Genomic DNA, 20,253 nt, shown 5'->3' with positions numbered 1-20,253 from the left:
ACAAGCTTAAAAAGATAATTTACAGGAAGACAACACAGTTATTTTGTGAATTTTTAGAGCATATGGTGCCATACATCTGCCACTTCTTTTTATCTAATATGAATAAAACAGAAGCCTTAATATTTCTGCCGGGATTTTATATTTTCAACAAAACCAACACAGCTTTCATGGTCTGAAAGGTGTTTAACAAACGAATCATATTCCACAAAAATAAAACTTGAAGAAAGCTACACTTTCTCATCATGTTCACATGTTCACACTGGTGAACATCCAGTGTTGTGATCCACTACCTGTTCCCAGACAAAAGGAGGTACTGGCTAAGATGCCAAAACAAGATTAGGGCTGCTCTAAAGTGAGCACAAAATAGAAATAAAACATTGAGACAGCATGCGCAGCAATTAACAGAGCCATTTGACTGGCCAAATGAAAGTTAAGGAGCCCACAAACAAAAGTGGTAGTAGGGCTGTAGCATGGAGGAGAGAACAGAGCACAGCAAGAAAAAAGCCAGGCAACCATCATGCAGACTGTCAGCTCAAGCACCTGAGATGGTCACCAATATACACAAATGCTGGGGGGGGACAGGCAGGGAGAAGTCTAGAAAATGTTCTTAAAGGAAGGCTGAGATAAACCCTCTGCGTTTTCTTTCTTGGCTTTTTCAAGCTGTTAAAGAAAGCTGAGTTAACTACTGTTTATGAGACACTAGTGCTCCTTTATTTTTTCCCCCTCTTATTTCATGACAATTTACAGGATTCTACTGAATCCCAGGCCATCACTCCTCTAACTTCCAAAGGTAAGTAGTGGAAAACATTTTAGGGAATAAAGTGTCACAATAACTTCAAATAATAAAAACAAAACACAAACAACAAAGAAACTGTACCTCTAGCAGAAGATCTACCAGTGGAGTCTGTTTGCTGGCTGGTGTGAGACATAAGTTATCAATTATCAGCACACGCATGAAGTCAAACACAAACTTCTTGGCAGGATGGTTGGTTAGGTATGTCTTGGTGCCAACATTGCAGTATTCTGATTGGCTCCTGTTCATGCCAGAATCAGCTGCAAAGGCTTTAAACTCTTCAGCTGGTGACCCAACTTCATCATCAAGATCAGTGACCTGTGAAAAATAGCATGTTAAAACTAGAGATCAGCAAATTAACAGGAGTCTGTTCACTGCCCTATTCTTTACCTGTCTTTCTAAGGCTATCCACTTCACATTTTGCTTCTTAAGAAGCCTTTTTACAAGATTATTATGTTCAGGATCAGTTCCCTAATACAGAACAAGAGAAACATCCAAATTCTACTTTTCTATTCCCAAAGCAAACAGTAATCAGTGAAGACTGGCATAAGTTAAGTGGGCTAGAGATCACATTTCATTTTCACTTACCAACAAGAAGTACTTGAGCAATTTCTAGATACTTTGCAAAACTAAATTTTATCCTTGCAAAAAATAAAAGTTTTGAAAAAATTAACTAAAGCAGCTAAAATAAAATCAAGACAGAAGCCAACTAAAAAAGGCTATCAAGCTTATGGGACAGAAAATAAAAAAAGGAACCGAGCCTTTTCTTTTCTTAGTATGATACCTTCATCTGAGCATAGTTATAGGTAAGCCAGTTTCCCAAAATGTCTAAAAAAAAGAAAAAGGGTCCCTACAGCTTTCCTGTTTCTGACGAACAAGAACCTTTGAGGCGCTAGCTCTTCAGTAGGTCTGTAACAGAAGTGCAAACAGTGATGAAAGCTGTCAAATCCCAAAGACTTGACTGTTTTTATCTGGTGCCCTCCTCCAAATGAAAGAGGAGACATTATGATTTCCTTCAACAGGCTTATCGCATCACCAGCTTACATGTGAAGTAACCAAACGTTTTGAACATTTGGTCTGCTTCAGTAGGAGAGTTTTCCCAAGAAATGACACCTGAACGCATAGTCCTTCTGGTTTTAATGGAAATCTCAGAAAGGCTGAAAGATCAGTTAGGAATTTTCTCTCAAGACTGAATTTCACAGAATCCCAGAATGTTAGGGATTGGAAGGGACGTCAAAAGATCATCTAGTCCAATCCCCCTGCCAGAGCAGGATTACCTAGATCATATCACACAGGAACGTGTTCAGGCAGGTTTTGAATGCCTCCAGAGAAGGAGACTCCACAACCTCTCTGGGCAGCTTGTTCCAGTGTTCGGTTACCCTCACCGTAAAGAAGTTTTTCCTCATATTTATGTGGAACCTCCTGGGTTCCAGCTTGCACCCATTGCGCCTTGTCCTGTCAAGGGATGTCACTGAGAAGAGCCTGGCTCCATCCTCATGACACTTGCCCTTTACATATTTATAAACATTAATGAGGTCACCCCTCAGTCTCCTCTTCTCCAAGCTAAAGAGACCCAGCTCCCTCAGCCTCTCCTCATAAGGGAGATGTTCCATCCCCTTAATCATCTTCGTGGCTCTGTGCTGGACTCTCTCTAGCAGTTCCCTGTCCTTCTTGAACTGAGAGGCCCAGAACCGGACATAATATTCCATATGCGGCCTCACCAGGGCAGAGTTGAGGGGGAGGAGAACCTCTCTCGACCTGCTAACCACACCCCTTCTAATACACCCCAGGATGCCATTGGCCTTCTTGGCCACAAGGGCACACTGCTGGCTCATGGTCATCCTGCTGTCCACTAAGACCCCCAGGTCCCTTTCCCCTATGCTGCTCTCCAACAGGTCTGCCCCCAACTTGTACTGGTACATGGGGTTGTTCTTGCCCAGATGCAGGACTCTACACTTGCCCTTGTTATATTTCATTAAATTTCTCCCCGCCCAACTCTCCAGCCTGTCCAGGTCTCTCTGAATGGCTGCACAGCCTTCCGGTGTGTCAGCCACTCCTCCCAGTTTTGTGTCATCAGCGAACTTGCTGACAGTGCATTCTATTCCCTCATCCAAGTCATTAATGAATATATTGAATATTGTGTCCAGTTCTGGGCCCCTCAGTTCAAGAAGGACAGGGAGCTGCTAGAGAGAGTCCAGCGCAGAGCCACGAAGATGATTAAGGGGATGGAACATCTCCCTTATGAGGAGAGGCTGAGGGAGCTGGGTCTCTTTAGCTTGGAGAAGAGGAGACTGAGGGGTGACCTCATTAATGTTTATAAATATATAAAGGGCAAGTGTCATGAGGATGGAGCCAGGCTCTTCTCAGTGACATCCATTGACAGGACAAGGCGCAATGGATGCAAGCTGGAACACAGGAGGTTCCACATAAATATGAGGAAAAACTTCTTTACGGTGAGGGTAACCGAACACTGGAACAGGCTGCCCAGAGAGGTTGTGGAGTCTCCTTCTCTGGAGACATTCAAAACCCGCCTGAACGCGTTCCTGTGTGATATGATCTAGGTAATCCTGCTCCGGCAGGGGGATTGGACTAGATGATCTTTTGAGGTCCCTTCCAATCCCTAACATTCTGGGATTCTGTGATACTGGTCCCAGTACCGACCCTTGAGGGACTCCGCTAGACACAGGCCTCCAACTGGACTCTGTCCCATTGACCACCCTCTCTGGCTTCTTTCCTTCAGCCAGTTCACAATCCACCTCACTACCCGATCATCCAGACCACACTTCCTCAGTTTAGCTGCGAGGATGCTGTGGGAGACCGTGTCAAACGCTTTACTGAAATCGAGATAGACCACATCCACCGCTTTACCATCATCTATCCACCGGGTTATATCCTTATAAAAGGCTATCAAGTTGGTTAAACATGACTTCCCCTTGGTGAAGCCATGTTGACTGCCCCTAATGATCCCCCTATCCTTGATGTGCCTAGAGACAGCACCAAGGACAAGTTGTTCCATTACCTTTCCGGGGATTTGAGCTGTAGTGTTTTGTGTGGGAACCTGGCTGTTATTCATCTGTTTCATAAGTGATTGATTAGTTCTACACATTTAGGCAGAGTGAAATGCTAGAGCAGCAAACTGAGTTGGAGTCAAGAGAGCCCTCAAACAGCAAAGAGCTCAAATTGTCAGGCAGCTACACAAAATTTCAAGGGACCTAGTAGTTGAAGTAAAACCTGCTCGGAGACACAAGCCTCCTCTAAAAACCCTATACAGGTAAATGCCAAATGAGCATTACCAGTTTGTAAGTGGTACTTTTTTTGAGAGAGCGAGCTCCTAGAATCCACTTCAAGGGCAAGTTAAACTAAAAAGCAAAATAAACTACCTTTATGAGACTCATCAGTACACACCTTTAAAAAATTGATCTCCCATTTCTATTGCCAACAAAAAGATAGCATACCACCAGTAAGTACTTCCTGAAGTATTTTACTGTACCTTCCCTAGTTCTAGCATTTGCCAACCTGTAGCCTAACTATCCTTCCATGTTCTTAGTAAAATTACTTTTAGACCTTGGCTAACAGTAACTGTTTGTTTCCTTTCCATTCATATTCTAGAAATAGTATCATTTGTACTTGATGCTTAGCTCAAAGAATACTTCAGGGGGCAATGCAAGCAAAGTTGAATTCACACCCTCTCCTGGCTTGAACTCAGTAGTTCCAGGTAATACAATGACACTGTTTTGTGGTTAAGCCACAAAAGAAGAAATTGGAAGTGGGAGGAAAAGAAATTTTAGATTTTATCACATCTCCTGAGCAGAGGGTTGAAAGCATAGGCTGACACAGTCTCTTTTGCTTTTGTAAATCTGAGCTAACACTGTTCATGTGAGTGAAAAAACTGATCCACTAGAAAACAAATAAACCATGTACATTCCCCCTAAAATGAAGTTTCAGATGTCACTGAATGGCAACTACCTTTCGGCTGAACATGCACTTCTCCTAATGCTAAAACCCAAGTAACAAAACGTCCAGCCCAGCCTTTACAACCTCTTTCTGCAGGGTAAGCAGAGCATTATCTTTGTATGACTGTTAATTGATAAATCCTCAAAAGTAACACTCAGGGGAAAAACAAAACAGCTAAGGAGTTGGATTTCCTACCATCTCAGAGTAAGGTCGGATGTTGAAAGGAAACACTGTTGCTGCCAGTGCACACAGGAACTCTGGACTCATCCACAAGGAAATGAGGTCGGGCACATTGTGATATAAATATCGGAAGAACTGCATCAAGGTGACTGGATATTCCCGAAGCCAAGAGCCTTCTTCCTCTGACTGCCAAGGCTGGGTTGAAAAACAAACGTCACATTAGCACAGATGGCACTAACTGAAGAATGCTCATTTCAGAAAGGAGCTGCAGGAAGAGGAGCTGTAAGGTCAAATACGCAAACACATTGTCAAACATGCAATGGAACACGTGATTGTGACACGTGATCAAAGATGAGGCCAAATGTGATCAACCACATGGACAAGCATTTATTCCGGCAGAGCAGAAATAAGGGACTGAACATGTGGCCAAGCACATGACCAAGTGTGAAAAACACATCCAGAACATGTCAAACGGGTGTTGGAGCACTTGTCAGAACACATGACGAAACACGTGTCTAGAACACCTAACTGAAGACACACTGTCTGAACACGTGACCCAATATCTGGCCAAATAAGTGACAGGAAATTTGTCACCAACATGTGACAAACCTGACCCAGTGTGAGAGAACACATCTGAGCATGTCACCATATGACGAACACCTGACCAAACATGTGACCAAACACATGGCTAATCTTGCCTCCAGAATGTGTGACAATTGAACAAGCCACCAACTTCTAACAAACACAAAAACCACATGTCCAAGCCATGTGCCTGCAACAGGTGACAACAGAATATGTGATAAGAGAACATGTGTCCAAGCCACCACAAACATGTGACTGAACACATAGCAGCATGTCACCATACCATAAATGCATGAGAAACATAGCTGAACATGACAAACATGACAACAGGACGTGTCATGATAAAACAGGCTGGAACAAGTTGCAACCACATGATGAAATGTAACCAGACACATGACTGAACATGTGATAAACCCACAGCAATAACACTCAGCAGCCTAACACGACAGTAACCTATGCCTGAGCATGTGTTCGAGCACGTCACAAACAGGAGACTGACCACGTTTACAACACGACTGACCATAAGACAAAACCTGTGTCCTAACATGTAATGATTCAGAACATGTTGGTAAACACAACCTGACTCATGTAAACCCAAAATGTGATGGCACATCTGAACATACACCTGATGACACAGCACAAGACAGCAAGGCGAGAGACAGCACATGTCTCTGAGCATGTCACAAATGTGTCTGAACAGGTGAGGACCAAACACATGACAGAACAGATCACCAGCAAAGGACAGAACACGTGACAACAGGAACATGTACTGCAGCAGGTCATGAACACGTAACCAGAAGACACATCCAGAAGACACTTCTGAACATGTTAACATGGAAGAGACATGCAAGCAATGCTTCTCAGAGCATATCGCAAACACATGACGACCAAACAGGCGACAACCAAACAGGTGCTGCTTTTCAAACATTTCATGAGATAATTTTCAGAGAATAACACACTCTGGCTCCAAGGAACTATAAAATTTTCCCACTGAGAAACCAACTTTCACTACTCTTGACATTACGTTCAAAGATGAGAAGACAACATATTTTTCTGGCAGTAAATTTATTTCCCCCAGCATGTGGCTATTAATAGTCAGGGGACTTCTCTGCATGTGGAAGGTTCATGCACAAATCTGCAACTCGCATAGCTCTGAGCAGATGGGATATGGAGTCTCAAACATTCCCCCACGATGTTAGTCAGGAAAGAAATTCAATCATCTCTGTCAAGAGCATTTTATCCTTCTGCTTTCTTGTTTTGTTTTAAATGCAGCAAAACACAAAGCCCAGCCTTTTTGTGAAAAAGCAGAATTAATTTTGTGGCCACTAATATTTCTACAGATACTGAAAAATAAAGTAAGACAGAATAACCCGCTGACAATGATCGTTTTCACCCAAGTATTACGAGCCTAACTCAAGCTGGGTTTGACATGACACTAATAAGCCCTCAACTTTTCTAATTTAGCTTTTGACCACATGGCAAACTCAAACAATTCTATATATTCAAATACGAGCAAAATGTTTTATGCTTACAGAATTCAGCATGCTCCTCAGCATTCCCAGTAACAAGAAGGCAGCTTCTGTGCAAACACTGTGTATTGAAGAGGTAACAGTGCCACAGGACGCAGGAACTCCAAATATGAATGTCCAAATAGAGTCTAAATCAAACTGTGAGAGGTGAAAGAGAAGAAAGAAGACATGAAATAATCCCCTTCTCCTGTGTAATTTGATATTGCTTTTTATTAAACCTACAATATGTTCAATTTGGCAGTATCTAAAAAATGAATTGTTTCATGTCCTCCAAACTTTATCCCCAAAAGCTTCATATGAAGGTCACATATCACTGAAGAAAATTCCTTCTAACCATGGGCTAATGTAACTGCAACTCTCACCTTCTCCAAATATTTAAGTGTTTTGAAACAAGAAGAGACCTGTCAGCCCAAGTGCTGCACAATCACTTCAGTTTACTTCACTCACATCTAGCAGTAAAACCCACATGGTATCCCACAGAAAAAAAAAAATAACTAAACAAACAAACCAAGCTGCATTTTCCAGCAAGTCCAAAAAATTACATCAATTAAAAAATAAAAAAGGACAAAGTGCCCATCTCTAGCATTAAGAGTGATACTACTAAATATTTTAGATAGTTGAACTTAGTTTCTATTTAACAGTGCCGTACTTGTATGCTGGAAGCAGGAGGTGAGCTTCATGCCTCTACTTCATTGTAGCACAGTGCTGAATGTGCTGTCAAGTATTCCTCTTGAGAGAACAGGCAGGAAGAATACCTTCCAGTCTGCAATTTTTACTTTCCAGTTCCCACTGATAAATAAATGTTAGCATTGCATCCATTCTAAAGAGGCACCTTTGTCTACCTGGAGTGTGGCTTTTCTCCATAAAGCACTATACTAAGGCTTCCTAGGACTCCACTGTAGACCATATAATATCTACTCATTTATATACAATTAAAACAAGTCCAAAATCAACCTGTTCAGAATGAGAACAATAAACGCTTTCCAGCAACAACTGAGATACCTCCCTAGGAAATCACAGAGCCTTTCTGAAATAAAAGCTCCCTTGTTTTGTCTGTAACCTCGTGAACTCTCTTTAACATAGCAACTCCCCACTCAAAAAAAAAAACCCCAAAACAAACAAAAAAAACCACCCCCAAACAAACAAAAAAAACACACAAAGAAAGGAAGCAAAATATTATGCCCCCTTTCAATGCCCACAACACACCAGCTCGAACCAGGGATCTGCTTCTCATTTGACCACAAAACAGACCAGAAAGACACCAACAACAGCTATGCCATAACAGGCTGGCTTCCACATACTCCCAGGGTACCTTCTCCTCCCACCCCAAACAGCTCAGCACTAAACACCACATTGTGACTGTGAATCAGCTGCAGAGAAGAAGGAGAGGGCCTAGTTAATCCATTATTTTCTTTCATGACAGACAGAATTACATTTACATCTTACTAGATAATCCCTACCTGGCAACCCCGATTACATCGGCTGCTGATGACAGGTGCACTGACCTGCAGGTTTTCGGGCAGTTCAGTGACTGGCTGCTGCAGAAAAAGGGCCATGAGGAGGAAATAGAGTGCAGGTACGTTAGTGTGCTTCGGGAGAAGGGACTGCAGAACAGGAAAGCCTGGGAAGTGACAAGCATCCCGGTTAATCTCCCGGAGCGTTGATCTGCCACCAGCACTCCTGCCAACATTGAATCCTAAAATGAAAAAAAATACAAAAAGCCAATAATGTTAATAGGGAAATGCCTGTGAAGCTCACTCTTACTCAAGTAGTGAACTCAAGAGGGTACCTCCTCAGAAATTAATGCTGTAAATAATGAATGTGTGCATACAGACTATCACACATATATTATGCAATTCTGCTCCAGATGTCTAACTTTTTTAATCAATAAAAAAAAAGGAAATGATTGCCTTCCAGTACCACATAGATGACACTGCTGCATACAGACTGCCTAATGATACTGCATACACATAGAGATCCATTTCCTGACTGTGACCGCAATTTCAGACTGTTAAAACACCCAAGCTTCCGAAAAAAAGATATTTCACTGGCTGAGAGGGAAGTATCCCCTTAATCTCAGGTACAGATTTATATTAGCAAGCAGCAATCCCATGGTCCATTTAAGTCAATGGGCAGCTAATTTGTTTCCAAAGATGTCTCAGGGGCATCCTGTTTCAGCTGTTTTGTTACTGATTAATCAGCTGGTACGAAGCATTAAATGCTCTTATTTTATTTTAAGTGCTGCCAGTGGCACAAAACTCACTGTTTGTGACCCTGCTTCTACCTAGGTATTTCGTTTTCCTATTTATAAAAAAACAATACACAGAGATGGCAGAAGTGCTTATTTTCAAGTGAGGAAGGATGCAGGAAGACAGTTCAGTCTCCACATCAGCACAGACAGTGAGCCATTCTTCTGACACTGGCAGAGATCAGGTTGTTTTTCTGAGGCTCTAATACAGGTATTGTTTCCACCATTGACTTTTTAAACCAGGAACATCTACCAGGTATCAGACTAATGAAATCTTTGCTACAAAGTTGCAGGAATTTCATGAGTTATCTTGAACAAAAATGATTCGTATTTGGTTTCATGAGAAATCTTGGAGCCAATGTGTTGTAATTTATTAAAAAACACAGGGTATGAAAATTAGATCATCTGTCACTATCATTTGATGAGACACAAATTTAAAAATATCTGTTTGGTCACAGCCTAGCTTGGATACAATTAAAGTGATACTATAGTAAGAAAAATAGGAAAACTCTACAAATGCTTTCCAAATGTGATTGTAAATCAAAATCTTATTTAGAAAGATTTTGTGACTGAAGAAAATTTTTATGTTATTGGACATTTAAAGTGGATACTGAATAAACAACAGTCAATTCCCTAAAATATCAATGGTTTTCAAATTGTAAGGCACATTCATGCAAGGCACATGCATGTACAAAAATTGTTTCTTAAAATACAGGACCTTAATCAGAATTAGCCAAACAACAGATGCTATAGTATGTTAACAATAAATGTTTGCACATGTAATATGGTTTCAGAAAAACTGTTTTCCTTAACCTTCATAATTCATTAATAATGCAAAGAACCATCCCATGTTCCCAGTTGAGTATCCTGAAGGATATATCAAGGGCAACAGCTGTAAATAGATGGACTTAACAGACAGTTTTATTTATGCAAAAAATAACAAGATGGCATGAGATACTTGATAGATTTCAAAGATACAAAGCAGAAAAAAATGGACTTTATATTTCCATTTCAGGAAAAGCTATCTTCCTCAAGTAAGATCACTTCAACAACACTTCACAATTTTTTCCTTATAATAAACCGATTCGGAAAAATCTTTAGCTCAGAAACAGATCATATACTGCTGCAACACAGAGAGGTGGCTCCTTGTACTGTCATTTTAAAAACAACAATTAAATTGAAAGTATTATTAATACCACTGCTATGTACACGAGGTGCTACGCTATGCTGCCTTTGCATCTAGCTCAGATGTGCCTGCCCACAGGACATACTTAACCTTACCATGATGGTAACGGAAAAAACTGATCAGCTACACAGGCTTAGTGCAGATGATGAGGTAATACTGAACTACAATGAAGTCTGTGTAATGTCAGCTGAAGGGCAGTTTTGTAAAACCACTCCCTTTTGCCTAGGAAATCTAACTCCTAGTTGTAAGGAAAACGAAGTGCAGAGGCATCTGATTGTAGCACAGACAACAGTAACAGAAAGGATGCATCTGCCAGACAGCAGTCGTACAATAAGCCCCACCTCCACACATACGCAGACATGCTCCCACACAATCCTTCAGTCACGAGGGGGCTAAGATGCCATACCTAGCACAGTACCAATCTTATTGGTCAAGACAGAATCTGTCTGATCAAGCCAGCCTCCACCACTGAGACCTTCCTTAAATTTGATAAGTATGGACTGATTACTCAACAAGACCACAAGAATTCGCATGGCTGCTGTGACTGTGGTGGAATGCAGATGTTCTTCCATAAACATCATAATCCAATCAAAACCCAGTGTCTTGACCAGTTCTTCACAAGCCCTAATTAAAGAGAAAAAAAAAGAAAAGAAAGAAGTCACATTTTACAGCATTTAGTTTCCTATTAAATCAGCAAAAATCAGTGTCCTCTACTATAGGGAAAACTTCAAGATCAGAGAAAATTCAGATCTATCGAGGAGTTAACTGAATTCTTAGGTAAGTTTGCTACACAAGAAGAAATGTTGCTCACCAAATCTTGTTAAATGGAACACTTCAGTGTATTTGCTTAGCAGAAAGGAAAGACTAAATACAGCTCCTGGAACTATTCCATTGCATGAGATTTCTCCAATTGCTGCTTTTGATAACAAATGTGGGATGCTGAACTGGAAATGTTTGTCCACAAATTATAATTTCCAAATACTTTTTGTTGAGCCATACATAGGTAGAGAGTTTTCACAAGCCTTTTTAATAAACTGATATTAAAAAATGAAGGTGGTTTGTGGTTTGTTTTTTTTAAGGGAAAAGTTTCTTGGGAATATTTGAAAGAATATGGTCTCTTTTTATTTTTGCTTTTTTTTTTTTCCTTTAAAGCAGTATTGCTGAAAAGCTCAAACTGGTTTGAGTCAACCAACTATCAGTCAATCACTAATCTACACATGCCATACATCCACAAAATGCCTCCAACAGACTCAAGACAGCCTACTAGACAGTTGCTTGAAAGTTATATTTTGTCATGGTTTAACTTGACAGTGTTTCAAAGTCTCTTCTCCAACTCACCATATGACTCTAGTGCCTTATTAAACTACAATATCATGTTCCCTCACATGTAATTTTAAGGAACTAAGGGGCATTCTGGGGTCAATGATCCTAACAATAACCCCCTACTGAAGCTGTTTGATCTTAACCAAATGAGAAGTTCACTATCCCACTTCTCTAAAAACACAAGTTTTCTCTTGTGACAGATTTTGTTTTCTCTATAGCCACGCACAAAGTTACGAGAAAACAGCACCAAGAAGTACACGAGGAGAGCAGAGGGTTAAAGAACTGGGTCTCCAGACAACAAAACTTAAAAAAAAATCAAAGTAGCCAGACATACACACTTGTTCCCACTGCATCCTACTCGCTTCTGATCCTCTGTACCTCAACGTTTTAAAATTAACAATTTTACAAAAGCGATTTTTCTTCCATGAAGTAACAATAAGCAGCAAGCAATCTCCCCCCACACCTACTACATATTTTCCTCTTCTGCTGATATTTACTTCTGTTGTTCCTAACTTGAAGCATAAGTTTCTACTAATGCTGTCAACTATGGTTTTAAAACTTTTTTTTTTCCAAAGATTTGAAACAAAAAATAGTTAAAGCAATAGCTGAAAGACATGCGTTAGTTACAGCAGCATCTGCTTATGTACTATCATTCTTGCTACCACAACTGACAGCACACAACTCAATAATCATGCATTCCATTTCTGCTAGCATGCCCAAAGCTAATTCAGTGACATTAGCATAAATCATTCAATAGTTCCTATAAAATTATGCAATTCAACTAGGGAATCTAATAGGAGCTGTATAATTCTTCCCCTTGAAATAAAAAATTATATCCTTTCTCTGTCTCAAGTTTTGTTGTACTTACTGCAAATTAACAGTTGTCTTTTCTTTAGATGTATATAGAAGTTTCAGAAGGATATCTAAAAGCCTGTTCCGCAGTAAAATAAGATTAGCTGAAACGAGTCCACCAAAATCATCCTCTGTTCCTAAACATCAAGTACAAAAAAAAAAAAGGCAAAAAAAAAGCAAAATTAGACTTTTGGAACTCTGACATTTTAAAGGCTATTCATAAATTCCATATATAAGCAAACGCAACCTGATCCCACTCAGGTCATGAGGAAGCCGTGCTAAAGTGCAGGCAGTCTGCTATACACTGAGAAATGCTTGGTGCACCATTATCATTGTCACACAGAGTCTGGTCAGTTTGAAGAATAGGTAAAAGGGAATCACAGGTTCTCAGCCAATAATCTAAACTGAGGTGGTCCAAATTAGTTAAGCTAGTCACTCCTGGCAGGTAGAGACATAAAAACTATCAAACACACACTCCACCCTCATCCCACCCCAACACAGCAGTTGGATAAACATTTTGCATTATGCAGTCTGGGGGTGCAGGGTCCCAAGAAAAAAACATGATACTTCCCAACTCCCTCCAAATCGAAAAAAATGGGGAGAAAACTTAAGTTTCCTTTTCTTTCAACAGATCCCCAAACTCATTATCAACTGAAAAACACACTTACTGCAAAACAAGCCAATACATGCAGCTCAGGACTAGCTTTACAATTATTTTGTGAATCCCTCTTATTGTACCTTATGCTGTCAAAGGAGGACTATGTTTTTACATTATTTAAAAAACCGAAAATCGCAACTTGAGGCAATATGTGCAAAAATGAAGACAGCTAAATGGATGCTTTCTGGGCCAAGGTTTTGTGCACAAGTCATAGACACGAACATAAAGCATCTTCTATGGCAGAAATACAGCAGAACTGGTGAAGACTAGTAACCTAAAAATCTCATGTCCTTTGCCTCAGAAGCTTCTCTCCTCATTCCTGCCACAGCCTGAATTTCTCTCCAAGGTTCTTCAGTCCCTCAGGCAGGCAAAAAGCAGCTCAGGCTGTGGTTAGTCTGGGGAAAAAAAACATGGCTGGCCTGTGGTGAGAACACCAATCTGGATCTCTGTCCAATACCCACTCCCTCTTTTTAACTAAAAAGCTCAAATTTAATCATCTTAGAGACCGCAATAAGCAAAGGTATTCAGAAGGAACAGGAGAGGCACAGGGGGATAATGATGAATATGCAGATTGCCTAAACCTTGTTCTTTGGGAAACCAGACTAATAAAGCTAATCGTAAGGCTGAAACACTTCTCTCTCACTTGTGCCTGTGCACCAGTATATTCCCAAGAGATGTAGAAACACAGGATCTTTGGGCACCTGCTTCTAGTTATTTGGGTGACATCCACTGTAGGGCTAAAATGTTTGTATTCAGGGAGACTAATTGAAAAGGCAATTCCATAAGCCTTTTTTCTTTAGGAAAACAAGGATAGGAAGGGTCTCAAAACAATTCAATATTAAGCATTCTTGAAGGACAGTAAAGAAACTTCTTTTTTTGCCTAAAAACGTAGCTAGACTGTCTTAGTTAATTCTTTCACTGTCTCCACACCTGGAGGGCAGATGCACCTAGTAATCCATTTTTGTCTTTTTTCTCTCCCCACAAAGACACAGAGATGTACAGCTGATTTGAAGGAGTGAGTAGAGGAAGCAGAACAAAATCATGCAGTGTTAAACGAAGGAAAACAAAACAAGAGTACATGGGTTTTGCACTGCTTTGCACGCAATACTAAAAACTGAAGTACCACAACTAACCACCAGACAGGTTATAACAAAATTACAATATTGCTAATGACACTATTTCTGCATTTTAAGGATTTAAGCATGGAAGAGATCACAAAGTATTTCTCTTCTACTGCTTCTAAGCCATGCCATCACTTACCACTGTCAAGCTTTTCTTCATTGTTTATTTCCATGACCACAAACTTCTCACAGACTGCAAATGTAGGTAAAGTGGAAGAGATGAACTGTCCAAACCTTGATGTATACAGAAAAAACATCATTCATTGATATGACAGATGCACTCTCATCTATCAACAATTCACCTTAAATATAAAGCCGTAACACTAGTGAGAGGGCAATACCCAAAACCATGATCTTTCTCACATGTGAAGATTGAGGAAAACTGTCTCCATCTAAAGTTTCTAGCCAAAAAACAAATTAACTTGTAGCAATTAATGGAATCTTTGCAGACAAGTCTGCAGGTAAGGGACCCTGAAAATGCTAGGATTCAAGAAAGGAAACTGGGAGATACTCCCAAGTCCTAGTATAAGGAACACAAGTTAAAGAAAGCAGAACAAAACATTATTCTCAAACCATTACAGTTGAACAAGTATTACATCTAAAACAGTGATTACTTGACTCTGGTATAACATTTATGCCTATCGCTTGAGGTGATGTAACACAAGGTCACGGTTTTCTAAGACAAGACGATGATGCGCTACTCAAAGAAAGGAGATGCAATATATTCCTCTTTCCTCTGCAACTAACCTGAAATGGTCCCTAGCTAGCATAACTTTTCCCAAGTTATACAATATTTTTCATTTTTATTTCCAAGAAGGAGAACAAGAAAGTCCTGCGTAAGTAAAACAAAGATAAGTAAGATGTTCAGGTTGATGCTTCTGACATCTTTAATTGTATTTAAAGCGAGAAGCTGAAAACATGACCACTCATATGAAAAGAAGCTCCAAGCCCTGCAATATGTTATCCATTTCCACTATAATGAAATGGGAGATAAGAAAAATTAAGTTTTCAAGGAGTTGAACTCATTTTAAAGCATTTCAAATACTCCTGTACATATGAACTGCAATTATTTATGTAACTTTCATCAGCCACAATTAATAGTACTATATCTGACAGCCTTAAATATTTTTCTACATTGAACATTGATGATTAAGAAAAAATCTTGAACTAAACCTTTCATGTGGGAAGTAATCAAAGCTGCATTTTAACCAGAAGTATCATTATACTCCATCTTAAGTAATATTCAGTGGTATTTAAGAAAAGTGCTCAGTGCTTCACATGAAGAATGGAGCTGCAATACAGCACCTTCACTTTTTGCCTGCAGAACTTGCCAGTTTAATCAGTCATGCTTGTTTAGATACAAGCTGCATTTAATATGCAAATCAAGGCATTAACAAAATTGTTGCCCATGTCTAGTTCAGTTACTTCTTAGACGAAAAAATTCAGTACCTGAGGATTTCACGTTACTTAGTCCACAGCAGTTTTACCATCATATGTTTTTGACCAAGATCACCAACGTAATAAAAGTGCAAAAGCCAGAATTGTCATAGGTGTGGGCTACCTGAGCAAGTCATAGCTGCTAGGGAAGCCTTGAAGCAGAAAGCTCAGCACATTACTAATCGCAGCAATAGTAGGCTGGGACAGAGACATATCTCGAAGAGTCAAGAGCAGTCTTGGGATGAGCTGGAATTCCCTCATTAACTTAGCGTTCTTTGCTGCTTCACTGGAAGAAGGAAAGAAAGGAGGTGGCAATTTAAAATCGGAGCATCCTCTACGTATTACCTAATCCTGTAAGTTTCATTACTAGGCTGGCATTGGCTCATACCTGGACTCAGTGAGAAGTTCTATGAAGTGCTCAAATAATGACAGATGAAGCTCATAGGGTGCATGAAGCCAGACCTGAAATACAGAATAAACAATGATATGTTTTGTATGCATATCTACTTTAAGACTAAAAACTGAAATTAGTATGTTAAATGTTATGAAAGGCCTGAAGAGATTAAAACTGTTCATCTATGTGACTATTTACCTGGCGATTGTGCTCAAAAGCTCATTGCAAGGTTCTCAATTGTTTACCCTTCAACTTCATATAAGTGTTAAATATACTATGGAAGACGAAAGAAATACACATTGGTACCAAACATATTCTCTGTTAGTGTGTCATGCTGAAAATTTTTCAAGAGTTCTATGCAAATAAGTTACACGCTATCTGGAATTTCTCTTTAAACAGATGGTGGAATGATTCCAGAGGAGTTATTGTGGTTTACAAGGCTGATGCGAAATGCTGCATTAAGTTTATTTGGCTGAAGTGAAGATTTTCTCTTTGTAAAATTAACTTACTGTCTTCTGCCAAGACTGAACTCAAGGTCTTCCCTGATTGTTTGTTTTTTTTTTAATCTTTACCCAGCATTTCCTGTATACCTGATTTAGATCCTCTACATACACAGAAAAAAAAACCCCTAAGTTGTTCAATCAATAGAAGTAATAAAAGATGTAAAAGCCAGGAAGCTCACATTTATAGCTGCTAATCTTAAAACTGACTTGCTATTGAACAAAGCATAATTAATACTTGTGCTCTGGTGTATAACACTGACTTAAATGAACAGCTTTCTAGCTTTCGCTTTTCTTCTAATCTTATCATCTAAAATGATCAGAACAAATCTTTTCATTTCCCTGTTTAGCATAAGAGTAGGAACATCTAAATTATCCCGTTTAGGTGAAATGTTTGGGTCACTGATTTCTGAATACAGAAATAAAATAAATAATTTTTAAAAAAGCCAAAGTGAAGCTTTTGGAAAGTTTCTTCTTAGTGACTCACAGACCTATTACTTGCATTTTTTTTTTTTTTTTTTAAGTCTCTTAAGTGTATGTTCTCCAGTTGTTCTTCGTCTTTAGGGAAAAACACAGACAGACATGAACTAAACAATATGAAATTAGATCTTCTGTACAGTAGTTACTGTCTGAGGGACTATATACCATTGATGAAATTTCTCAGCTGGTTCCTTCATGTGAGAAAGAAAAAGAGAAAAGTATTCTTCAGCAGAATTCATGCCTCACTAAAAGGAGTCCAGCTGTGATTCACACACTTCCCTGCTAAACAGGTCATCTACCTTAAGACCTCCACCACAAATATTACCTCTTGTACATGTAATAACTGATATTAAGCCTATGTTTAATTTTGTGAGCACAAAGGAACCATTATTGTATTTTAAAAGGTTTGTTAAAGAATTAACTAGTTACATGATAGTGAAGAATTTATATTTAGACATGGCACAAACTTATTTCTCATTTTAATATTATGCCTCAAAAAAGAGAAAACTTCAGTGGGTGACAAATTTCCTCTGTATTAGATCCCCACTAAGGTTAAAAAAAAAAAAAAAAAGAGGCTCAGGTTTGCCCTTTTCATTTCCTCTTTTTTTGTGCCATAATTGTAGTGTATTGTTAATCTTGGCAAGGGGGGGCTGGCTGGGTGCATCGAAGACCTTTAAGCTCTCGAAAAAACAAAGTTAACAAGGACAGCTGATTTCATTAAAATAAAGGCTATGGTAAGCAGGAGTTTTTTCACAGACAAGACCCTTAAATAAAGTTTCCAGGAGTGCTTTGAAATACTCAAATAGACATCTAAAAAAAAAGGAAATGGATAACTCCATAAAGCCATTTGTGCAAGATGGACTTGTGCTATTAAGTCAGTATCTTACAGCTGGATTAGTGGTAGCAGTAGTATATTTTATTTATTTATTTTAGTATATGTGAATCAGAATACTTTTACTCAGTCTGTGTCAGGTACACACAATGCCCAAGGAGCAAACACTAAATGCTGAATTCTATGCATCATACAACACTGTTTATCAGCCTCTATTACATTAGCATTTCCTTCTGAACTCTTCTACTTTCCTTAGTTTAACATAACAATGCTTAAATATTTCACAGGTCATGTAAGCAGAATTTTAACTGCCTAACTTTGCAGGAGACATAAGATAAAGTGATTCCTCTGTGCTACGTTGGAAGGTTACCTCCTACTGTTATTTTTGCTATGTTTTTCATGCCTCAATATATGTACTGCAGAATTGCTGCAGAACAGAAAACTACAAAACGTATCTTCTAGAACAACAAAAAACAGAAACATCTGTGGTACCCATTCATTGTTCCTACAGTGATTCAAACCATTCCAGCAGGAAAAGTTACCAATAATCTTGCTGCTCCATCTGCTTTACTGTACTATATATGAAATAGTAAGTGCTCAGGATAACAACCTAGTTTACTGTTGTTTGATGTTTAAGGTATGCTACCAGCACCTGAGATAATCACTATCCAGTATCATCATCACTTTTTTTACATACTTCAAAATCACAGAGCAGATCCTGGAAGGCAGCAGAATTTGGAATAATTGAGGTCTCGTGCCCACTATCAACAGTTCCCACCAAGGAAAAGGTCAGATGGAGTATGTGGCTGTTCAGAAGGGATCGTTTCTTCTTCAACAGCATTGCCAGCAACTTGAACAAGTAAACAGAATAGTAATTAGTAGCATATGAACACACAGCAACGTTGTCTAAGCACAAAGAAGCATGGATGAAATGTCCCTTTTGAGAAGGCCCTTAAAGTATGTCTGATAGTTGATACTCTTGATGAAAAAGCTTGAAAGTAGCATTACAGCTGATTAGAAAAGGGGCACATCCAGGACACCCTCCAGCTCATAAAACATCTGTTCTACACTGCAGACAGTATCTAGGCCCTGAGGATTAGGCACCGACAGACACACCTCAGCTCTCTCGTAGTCATTCACAGTTTAAGACAGAACATGATACATTCTCAGAGAGTTGTGTCCCTGGACAGCAACCGTGGACATGGCAGACTTAAACAGAGAAGCCCTAGAGTACTGCATGCACAAATGAGAGGTATTCTGGCACTGAAGAAAAGTAGCCATGACAACATAAATCTGAATAAGCCTGACTTTCTTTTCTTGCTACCCTCTGTTGCCCTAGGCATGACCATAGGTGCTGTCCTTTCAGTCCTCATTTCTCCTCTAACTTCTTATAATCTGGGTTGGGAAAGAACAAATTGCCAGATGTACTGTTGCTATTTCTCGTCTTCTGATGCAAACTTGTTAAACTCTCAACATACTGGCCTGACCATCCTCCTTGAAACATTACTACAGAAATACAGATTTCTGGGAATCTCTCTCAAACCATGCTATTTGCTGAGGTCAATACAAGTGGAATCTAAGGTCCTATGTGATGATCCACTGACTGCTTACAGTGCAAGGAGGACACTGTCCAGATTTGTTTGGTCAAAGTAAGCCGAGGTCTGCAACAGGCTACATGGAACAATAATGTTTCGATGTAACTATACTAGCCATTAGCATTACAAGGTTTGTAAATACGTTGCCCAAACCACAGCACAAACTTTTCATTTCAGTAGAGCAGTCTTTATGAGAAACACAAAATGCATTGGTTGTGTGAAGATCTTTTCAAGTCAGTCAGCCAATCCTTCTGCATAACTGATTGCACTTTCCCTACCCCAATGGAGAATTAAGATGACTTCAGCTTGAAAGCAAACAGTATCACTAACTATAAAGTCTGTGCAGTCTCCTCAAAATGACTTACTCGGTTTTCTTCATGCGTCCCTATCCTCCTCTCTTGCTGGTAGATGACAGAGATAGAAGCTCCCAGGCTTGCAGGGGTAGACTCACAATCACACAAAAAGAATCATGTAAGTGCCATAGTTGTGCTCTTCCATGGTATTAATGAAGGGTCTGTTTCAGCAAAGTAGCTAAACGTGCACAACTGCTTAGCAAAACTTTCCACTCTCTCCTTTAAAAGCCATCCCA

At 39.5% G+C, this 20,253-nt stretch overlaps 1 protein-coding gene across 3 annotated transcripts in view; it reads right to left on the bottom strand.

Moving 5' to 3' along the window:
* The window catches only part of WDFY3 (WD repeat and FYVE domain containing 3), a 195,392-nt gene that overhangs the window by 39,972 nt on the left and 135,167 nt on the right, over positions 1 to 20,253 (bottom strand). For 2 of the 3 annotated variants that reach the window (XR_011048337.1, XM_068402547.1), the window contains exons 25-34: positions 18,767 to 18,919; positions 16,252 to 16,325; positions 15,988 to 16,149; positions 14,566 to 14,660; positions 12,664 to 12,784; positions 10,879 to 11,096; positions 8,499 to 8,734; positions 7,042 to 7,176; positions 4,943 to 5,122; positions 878 to 1,111 (exon numbers count right to left, since the gene is read on the bottom strand). Coding sequence is in view for 2 of the 3 variants with exons in the window: in XM_068402547.1 (XP_068258648.1) it covers positions 878 to 1,111; positions 4,943 to 5,122; positions 7,042 to 7,176; positions 8,499 to 8,734; positions 10,879 to 11,096; positions 12,664 to 12,784; positions 14,566 to 14,660; positions 15,988 to 16,149; positions 16,252 to 16,325; positions 18,767 to 18,919 (1,608 nt within the window). In the remaining variant the exon portion in view is untranslated. The remainder of the gene's footprint in view (positions 1 to 877; positions 1,112 to 4,942; positions 5,123 to 7,041; positions 7,177 to 8,498; positions 8,735 to 10,878; positions 11,097 to 12,663; positions 12,785 to 14,565; positions 14,661 to 15,987; positions 16,150 to 16,251; positions 16,326 to 18,766; positions 18,920 to 20,253) is intronic. The other variant, XM_068402548.1, reaches the window with a different exon arrangement.

This window comes from Nyctibius grandis, chromosome 6 (genome assembly GCF_013368605.1).
Source record: "Nyctibius grandis isolate bNycGra1 chromosome 6, bNycGra1.pri, whole genome shotgun sequence".
In the NCBI taxonomy this organism is placed as follows: Eukaryota; Metazoa; Chordata; class Aves; order Nyctibiiformes; family Nyctibiidae; genus Nyctibius; species Nyctibius grandis.
The sequence above is the reverse complement of the archived record's forward strand: the minus strand, read 5'-3'. Positions and strand labels throughout refer to the sequence as shown.